Source organism: Onychomys torridus, chromosome 1 (genome assembly GCF_903995425.1).
Source record: "Onychomys torridus chromosome 1, mOncTor1.1, whole genome shotgun sequence".
Lineage (NCBI taxonomy): Eukaryota > Metazoa > Chordata > Mammalia > Rodentia > Cricetidae > Onychomys > Onychomys torridus.
In genome coordinates this window covers 7,804,736-7,813,821 of record NC_050443.1, presented here as the reverse complement: position 1 = coordinate 7,813,821, position 9,086 = coordinate 7,804,736, and the positions used below count along the sequence as shown (strand labels likewise).

At 40.5% G+C, this 9,086-nt stretch overlaps 1 protein-coding gene across 1 annotated transcript; it reads right to left on the bottom strand.

The window, feature by feature from the left end:
* Positions 1-991: 991 nt before the first annotated feature.
* LOC118571334 (binder of sperm protein homolog 2-like) lies at positions 992-8,036 on the bottom strand. Its single transcript, XM_036170252.1, has 5 exons — positions 8,008-8,036; positions 6,151-6,221; positions 3,456-3,488; positions 1,352-1,492; positions 992-1,143 (listed from the first exon to the last, which is right to left on the bottom strand). Exons 1-5 carry the CDS (start codon positions 8,034-8,036, stop codon positions 992-994), a joined length of 426 nt encoding a protein of 141 aa, XP_036026145.1.
* Between the last annotated feature and the right edge of the window lie 1,050 nt (positions 8,037-9,086).

Below are 9,086 nucleotides of genomic sequence, written 5' to 3'. Positions count from 1 at the left end.
AGATACAAGCAGCTGTGGAAGGGAGTTCCAGGGGAGAACATAATAAATGCTTATGTTTCTCTTGTCATGTGCTGCTTCAGTGTTTCAGTATCTATGTCATATCTATTTTGTGACTCAAAGAAAGTTTGAAAACTGAAAAATAGTCCAGTGGTGACACACACCTTTAATCCCAGCACTTGGGAGGCAGAGGCAGGCAAATCTCAGAGTTCGAGGCCAGCCTGGTCTACAAAGCAAGTTCCAGGACAGCCAGGGCTGTTATACAGTGAAACGCTGTCTTGAAAAAAAATTGAAAAACAATGCATCCATAATAAAATGGCTAATTAGTAATCATTGTTAATGTGCCTGGATTTGGAATCACCTAGGAGACACACATTTGGACATGTCCCAAAAGATTTAACTGAAGAGCAAAAACTGACCTGAATGTGGGCAACAACAGCTCTTGAACTGAGGCCTTAGTCACTATAACAGGAAAAAATGAGTCATCCAAATGAGTACAATCCTCTATCTGTCTATCTATCTGCCTCTCTTTCTCTCCTGAATGCAGACACAATGTGATCGGCTGACTCATGTTCTCACCACCGCACCTTCCATCTATACCATAATAGACTATGTTCCCTCAAACCACAGTAGCCCAATGATACTCTTCCCTCTTTCATTGAGTTTTCTTTCCTTGGGTGCTTTGTCACAGCAACAAAAATGTGACACATGTGGTTATAATCATTAGAAAAACACGTAAATGGACACCAGCATGTCAGATTTGCCAATGACACTTGTCCTTTTGTGACTGTGTTTGTGCTACCAAGCCAAGCTGAGTATTTTTGACCAGCACCACATAAACCCACTGTACTCAACAGGAGTCACTTCACAGGAAATGTCTGCTGCCCCCTAACTAAGTCATAGCCAGGAGATCTAGATCTGACTTCTCACCCATCAGCCTAATGCTTTGCCCCTTTCACAGCTAATAGGACATTGATCCACCTCTCTCATCGTCTTACTTGTAAGGAGAACATTGCTTCCACTTTTTATCTTTGTTGTAATTGTCAGTCAATGAACACCAACTCCGATTCAAAATGTAGCCTTCCTTGGTGCATTCATAAATGGACTTTTTTCCGAACTGGAAAGGGAAGATACACATTGGAGGATCTGCAGAGGAAGATGGATAAAGGATGCACTAAGAACACTGTCCTCAAATTAATCCCTGTGGAGAAAATAGTCAACTATTTTTTTCTACCTGATTTTTATTTTATAAATAGCAAAGACTGCTTTCTGAAATCTAAAACATTTTCTCCAGATTCTACACACTGCCTCTTAGGTCATGGTTATCTAATATATACCTTTCTAGGACTCTTACCAAATGCTTTGCAGTATCTCCACCTTCCTTGGAAATAATAATCAAGGGAGCACCAATCATAGTCACTGTGGACAGAGATGCAGCTGTGGTAGATTACCTCATTATAGATGAACGGAAAGGTACAGTTTGGCACAGGAAATTCTGGAGAAAAGAACAATTTCAGAACGTAAAAGATGCTCACAATGGGAAATGAGTTTGTTTTGTTTTGTTTCGTTTCATTTCTTTGATTCTAGGGTCTCACTGTGCTGACCTGGGCTGGCCTAGAATTTGATATATAGACCAGGCTGGCCTTTAACTCAGAGATCTACTTACCTCTGTGTTGGAATTAAAAGCATTTGCTATCATGGTTAGCAGGAATTGACTTTTAAATTTTTATATTTCATTTCACTTTTAAACCAGGTTTCACTCCTGTAACTCTGTCTGTCTTAGAATTCTGTAGCTAAGACTGGCCTCTGATTCATGTCAGCCCTCCTGCCTCAGCCTCCTGAGTGCTTAGATTACAAACCTGAGCTACCATGCCCAGCTGGGACTTGATTTTAGAATGTTCATTTCAATAAGGCACAGGCCTGCTCTCCCAAAACCCCTACATACACCTGCCCCTGGTGTCACTCACTACCTTTTCTGCTTGTGACAGAAAATATCAGCAAATCTCCAAGAAAATCAGAGATTTCCTCAATTGGAGGTCCATTAGCAGTGAGATACTTCATTTCCAGAGCTCATAACTCTGGAAACTTTCCCATCATGTTCCCGTGACTTATCAATGTAATCTCCAAAACAACTCTCCAATCTCTCTGCTGCCCTCCACAAGCATTTTCATCACTTAGCATTTTTCTTTGTTCTGTCTGCAGCAATAGCATATCAATGCCTTCTCCCAATGTATTGTTCCTGAAGGGCCTGTGCTCACTCTTAATCATAAACTGAACCATACAGATGACCTATTGACATTCCCTTGTTCTTAAGATAAGACAAGGCTTTGACATGGCTTACCTTTTTCTATTAAAAAGAAACCTGAAGCTTGTCAGAATAGTTCCTAACTGCATTCTAAATACATATCCTTATACCCACAGATAAGTGTAGCTCCCAACCTTCATCAAATAAGCTTCTTCTAGCAACTAACAGAGACCATCACAGAAAAAAAACAGCTAGTCAAAATACAAAGAACAACTGATCATAAGGTTTCCTTTCCCGGTGGATACATCTACAACACAATGCCTGCACAGAAGGCTCAGGGAATACTGTGGAAGAGGGGACAGAAAAATTGTAAGCATCAGAAGACCAGGAAATTTATTGTGAGATGTGCCTCCTAGAAATGGCAGGAAAGCTTACAACATGTAGCACAACAATATAGCTGCCTAAACAAGACCTGAACAGCACCAATGGACATGCTAATACAGAAGGGGGAAATATCACTAAACCTCACCCCTGGTCAAAGAACTACAGGAAGTAAAAGGATGCTGAGAGTGGGAGAATTAGTTTTCTCTCATGGAGGAGCCTCCTACTTGGTTATCCAACACCAAGTGGTCAGCCCTATAATCATGTACATGCATGCATCACTGAATAGATTCAGCAAGTTGTGCTTATATATGTATGAATATATAATATGAAGAGGCCAGAAATTTGAGGGAGAGTGATGTGGAGGGAACATTGGAGGAGTTGGAGAATGGAAAGGGAATGGATGGAAATACTGCAATTATATTTTAATAAAGTAAATAAATTTTAAACTGGTATTTGTAACAAGATGGTTTTATTAATTACATTAATGACTCATAGTGTGAACCTATATCCAAACATCAAATTTGACTCCCTACATATGTAATTACTATTACACTGTAAAGGGAAATAAACAACCAAGTACAGAAACCCACATAGTGCCTTATCTGAGTCCCAATGGATAAAGGAGTGCTTTCCTTGAGTGACAAGTGAGAATCTTGAGTTGGTCACTTAACTGGATCTTCAATATTGTTTAGCTGATATGGCCCAGGGAAGCCTCTTAGGTCAGAAAAATAAAACAAAAACTTTCCACAGCAGGAAAGTATGCATCTGCTATTCTTAAGGGTTATAAGCTGACATTTAAGATGCTGTCAGTTAGAGGTTGCCTCCTTACCTTCCATTGGGGGGTGTGAATAGGGAATCAAGTCTGAAAGACAAAAAATAGTTTGTAAAGTGTAAGCCACCTTCTAAAGCACTGCATATCCAGAATGACTATGAAATATACATCAGTGTTCTGCAACATCTCATCAAGTTGGGGTTGTATATCTACCTAGGGAATGTCATATCAAGCTGTGGAAAGCCAGAACGTTCCATCCACTTAGATATGAGCTCTCTCACTCCTCTGATGTCTTCCTTGGAGTCAGTTAAAGTCATCCCACCATGTCCAATGCCATCCCAGTTCTGTCCATTCACTAAAAGTCTAATTAATATTCTTCTTCCAACTTATTGTTAACAGAACATTTCAATGAGAATATGGTGCCAAAGTATTTAAGGAGCCTGGGTCAAGGGGGGATAAGATAGTTTGTCAGATAAATTGAAATTATAATAATTGACCCCAAACATCCATAATATGGGTGGTGCCACCCTAAAATGCAACCAACACCTGCTGGAAATTGTGATTGAGAGAGTACGTACAAGATTTTTTTTGTGTGTTTGCGTTCTTGTTTTGTTATTCTTTATGTGTGTGTGCGTGTGTGTCTGTGTCTGTGTCTGTGTCTGTGTGTCTGTTTGTAAGCCATGATATATGTGTGGAGGTCAGAGGACAACTTGCAGAAGTCATTTCCCTCCCTCTACTATGTATTCTGGGAATCCATACCAGTTGGTGAATCTTAGGGTCAAGCTCTTATATCTACTGAACTATCTCCATGCCTGATCTCCTGTAAGGTCATTTGCACACCCTTTGTGTATAGTTGTCATTCCTATAAAGCTTTTTCATTTTCTGGAGCAACTTCCTGAGGATCCTTCCCTCATAACTTTCTGGCTTTACATATTTTATTTTCAGTTTTGTTAGGATTGACTTTTGTTATGACTTCCTTGATATTCTACTATGCTTCCACAAAGTTCTGAAGTCAGATAAAATGAGTCATAATAAGAGCACTTCAGAATTCAGGGGGAATATGGGAGGGTGCTGTGGGATGTCCTGTATGTTGTAAATATAAGTTGCTAATTATTGATTGATAAATAAAACGCTAATTGGCCAGTGGCCAGGCAGGAGGAATAGTGTAGGAGGGACAAGGAGGAGAATTCTGGGAAGTGGAAGGTTGAGGCAGAGAGACACTGCCAGCCACCGTGATGAGAAGCAACATGTTAAGATACTGGTAAGCCATGAGCTTGTGACAACTTATAGATTAATAGAAATGGGTTAATTTAAGATATAATAACAGTTAGCAAGAAGCCTGAGATATTAGGCCAAACAGTGTAAATAATATAAGCATCTGTGTGTTTATTTTATAAATGGGCTGCGGGATTGCAGGGGCTTGGCTGGACCTGGAGAGAAAGACTCCAGCTACAGGAGGGAAATAAAGTCCTGCCAGCAAGTGATCTTACTCCCTTCGCCAAAGCAAGTGAATATCACATCTTGACTCAGTACACTTTCATCAATCCTCACTTTCTCTGGACTGTCCCCCTCCAACCCTCACCCTCTATTTTCTACCTATCTGCTTTCATTCCTTACTTAAAGACTGCTACTCTTCCTTGTCATAGACAAGATTTACTAAGATATCATGCTATAGCATTGGCCTCCTTTCTGACTGCATTACAACTTGCATGATTCTTGCTTCCTTTATATCTCTGGTAACAAGAGTCCAAATCCTTTCTAAGAGAAGAGGATATGTCTCAGTTGGTTGGGTGCTTACATAACATGCACAAAGCCCTGAGTTTGATCCCAACAACATATAAACTGACTAGGGATGGTGGTTCTTGCCCATAATCTCAGCTCTCAAAAGGTAAAAACTGGGAAATCAGAAGCTTAAGGCTATCTTCATCTACATGGTGAACATGAAATCTATTTAGACTACATGAGACTCTTTCAAAACATACTACTCAAACAACAAAATGTTCTAACTCTCTCTTCATTAAACACAGAGTACCCCATGCTCTGTATATTTGAAGTTGTCATGCATGAAAAGCGCAGCTTTCTCTAGGGCTCTGCATTTCTGTGGACACAGCTGCAGGATGATGGCTGCTCTAAAGGACTCCTCTACCCTTCCTGATTAACCCTCACAACCACACCACAAGATAAGACCCCTTGTTTTGCATTGAAATTACTTGTCTCCTGAGGATGCCATTCATATGGTTCCAATTCCAAGTGACTTATAAAATGAATCAACATGAACTTTCTCCCCACCAAACCTGACCCCAGTCACCCTGACATCTGCCCCACAGGCAAACCATGTCATGTGTGTTTGAAATTTATAGACACTGTCAGTCAACAACCAGATAGGAAGGCATTAATAGACTACTCTAATGCAAAGAATAACTGAGTCCATACACTATTTTAGACCTTGCTCCCTTAACAAAGGATTTTTCAGAAATTTCCAAAACAACTCATAATAGTTCCCCGCTTTCATGAAGATATTTTTTATGACTATACAGATGCTGAAAGTAGGGCTCCCTTACAGGTAAAGTCACCTGTTCTGTGCTCACTCAACCAAGGAGGGGAAGAACGAATAATAGTCCAATCCACAGCTCTCCACCCTCTGCTTGCTGTACTGAAAAGATGTCATGGACAGTTGATTTCTAGCCTTTTTTGATTTTCACTTGCTTTGGACTCTCCTGCTCCAACCCTCTCCCCCTCTTTTCCATCTCACCTGCATTCAGTCCATACATACAGACAGCTAGCAACACCCAGCCCACAAGATGTCTCATCACCTCCAGTTGCCTGTAGATGGTACACACAGGAGCAAACCTTGCCTCTGTCTTTATACTCTCTCTTTCTGCTCCTCCTACTCTGTCTGCTCACACACTTCCTCCACAGTGAATTCCCTTTGTCCTAAATGACCTAGAGTGATTCAACATATATCTTAGAATGTTCCATGGTGTCTTTCTGAAAGTGTTGTTTGCCCTGTAGGGGATCTTTTGGCATTTTCAACATGATAGCCAATCTTTGAATATCTTACAACTTTGTAAAATATAGTCTATGTCTTCTCCTGATTTTTAGAGATGAAACCTGGAGAGATACTAGTTTTTATTCAACACCATGCAGGTGCATTTGGGATCACATCCAACTGTGTCTGATTTCAAAAGCAATAATTAACCAAGAATTTGTCCTTGGGAATAAGGAAGGGAAGAAGGAGGAGACAGAGGCAGAGAGGGAGGAAGGGAAAATATGAGAATGGAGAGAGGAAGGTTTACAGTGAGGGTGATATTTAGAAAATAGAACACCAAACCAGAAGTAGATATCTCCCCTGCAAGAGGCTTGGTGTACTTCAAGATAATCCAAAATGAAGAACAAATGTTCTTAGAGGCTGGGCATTATGGCCATGTTAGTAAAAGCGGGGTTAACAGTCATCGTTCACCAAATGCCTATGAAGAGATCAGAGATTCTTTTTTTCAGTCATTATTTCTATTATGACCATATGTAAACATGAGAGGAAATGATGATAAAGGCACAGAACCTGGAGAAGATGAGCATCAAAAACATAGGCTTTTATACTTTTGATAAACTAGCATAATGGCCATAAAAACCCTCCAGTGTTGCCATGGATGATGAATATCTTCATCAGATGCAAGCAAGAAACACACAGGCTAGCAGTGCTTCTTGAATATACCCATAGTAGTCTCATCACAGTGGCACCATATAGGAACCTGTATTTGGTTCCATTAGGAAACATAGGGCCAAAGATTTAGAAACTGGGGGACAAAGAGTCCAAGTCATTCATTAAGGTTAAGTGTCTCCACAAAACCAAACTAGTGGGAACTCATGAACATTAGACCAACATCTGTGGTCTCCATGGGACTGGACTAGGCCCACTACATTAGTGAAACAGTTGTGTAGCTTAATCTGCTTCAGGGGCCCCCTGTCAGTAGGATCGGGATCATCCCTGGTGCATGAGCTGGCTTTTTGGAGCCCATTACCAATGGTGGGACACCTTGCACAGCCTTGATGCAGGGGGACAGGCTTGGACATGCCTCAACTGAATGTACCAGGCTCTTTGGATTCCCCATGGGAGACCTTGCCTTGTTAGAGGAGGGAATTGGGGGGGGGGGGGGGTTGGGGAAGAGATGAGAGGGGTGGAAGGAGAGAGGAGAGGGGGAATCTGTGATTGGTATGTAAAATGAATAAAAAAATCCCTTAATAAAAGAAGATTAAATATCTCATGAAAAAGTGGGAAATCATGGGTTTCATTCAAGCATCCTGAGCAGATCTATCTGACTCATCCCCACTCCAGATTCTAGGAGATCTTGCAGGTTAAGTGTCTTCACAGGACAGCTGATCTTCTCACAGCCATTGGAAAAGACATCTCTCCATTGGAAATAATTGATTTAATGCCAGTTACAACTTAGTTCACATGTGTGGAAAACAAGGGATCCCAGCCCAAAAGACAAAAGCTATGTTGAGAGCCCAATTTGAGAGGATAATGGTTACTGTTTTAGTTAATTTGTATTTATTATTTCCCATCATAACCCTGTCTCCAATTAGAACTATCACAAAACAATTTACATACATCTTCAGGGATGAAAGATTCTCGTACATATCCCTTTTTCATAGAGTATGGCAAATGACTGGAAGTTAGCACACCCTTGAATTGACTTTGCTGCCTTTTTCCTGCTGTGTTGAAGAACATTCTTCTAATCCTCTTTACTGTGGTCCTAACTTTTCCCAAAGACAATGGGCAGATATATTCCTGAATGCTAATGGAGTTATGTAAATTCTGATAAATATGTACATAGTGAGTGAGGAGTGGTCAAAAGATTTGTTTTGTTTTATATGCTAAAGGACATTGTGATCAGAGGCCAGAACATCTCACCCTCTGGAAAGACTGCAATGGACATCAGAATAAACCCATTATTCCTTTCTATCTCACCTGAATAGTTATTATGTCCTAAGGCTATTGTCACTTGTGCTAAAGAGAAAGCTTTCCAATTTTCTCAGAACCAAGGCTGGTATCTAGCCAGCAACATTTGGTGGCTTGGAGCAAGTTTGAAAGAAAATTTTACCCAAGATCAAAAACCTACAAAAAGGCAGAGGTGGACTTAGATCTTACAGCTTCTATGTGAATACCCAATTGATTTACAGGCCAGTGGAAATTAACAGTGATTCTGATACAGAGGGAATCAATAGGGACTCCATTTTTATGTGGAACAGAAAAAAACAAAGAAATACAGCAATGAGTTCGCACTTTTGTTGTCTTCTATAGAACCTGTAGGGCCTCGAGAATATCCACCCATTAATATCAGATACACTAAAGCTCAAATAATGAATTTCCACTCATTAATTGGGGTCATGGATAAAGGACTTTTTATCTGTGGCAGGGGTTGTTTCATATCTGTGCTTCATAGTCACACAGCATAAGAATATTAAGTTCTCAAGCATCATGAGTATTTGTGAATTTAAGAGTAGGGCAATTGTAGGGCATGGTGCACGTGCCTTTAATCCCAGCACTCAGGAGGCAGAGGAAAGTGGATCTCTGTGAGGTCAAGGCCAGCCTCATCTACAAAGTGAGTTCCAGGTCAGCTAGGGCTACACAGAGAAACTGTTGAAAAAAAAAAAAAAGCGTAGAGCAATTGTATGTGAGATGTATGA

Bases quoted from the DNA above. Each gene is read 5' to 3' on its own strand.
- LOC118571334 (XM_036170252.1), bottom strand. From the start codon at position 8,036: ATGTACGAGAATCTTTCATCCCTGAAGAT. The intron at 3,489-6,150 runs GTGAGATGGAAA...TTTGTCTTTCAG, and splicing joins TATGTATGGACTGAATGCAG to ACTTGATTCCCTATTCACAC. The intron at 1,144-1,351 runs GTAAGAGTCCTA...CTTCCTCTGCAG, and splicing joins GAGATACTGCAAAGCATTTG to ATCCTCCAATGTGTATCTTC.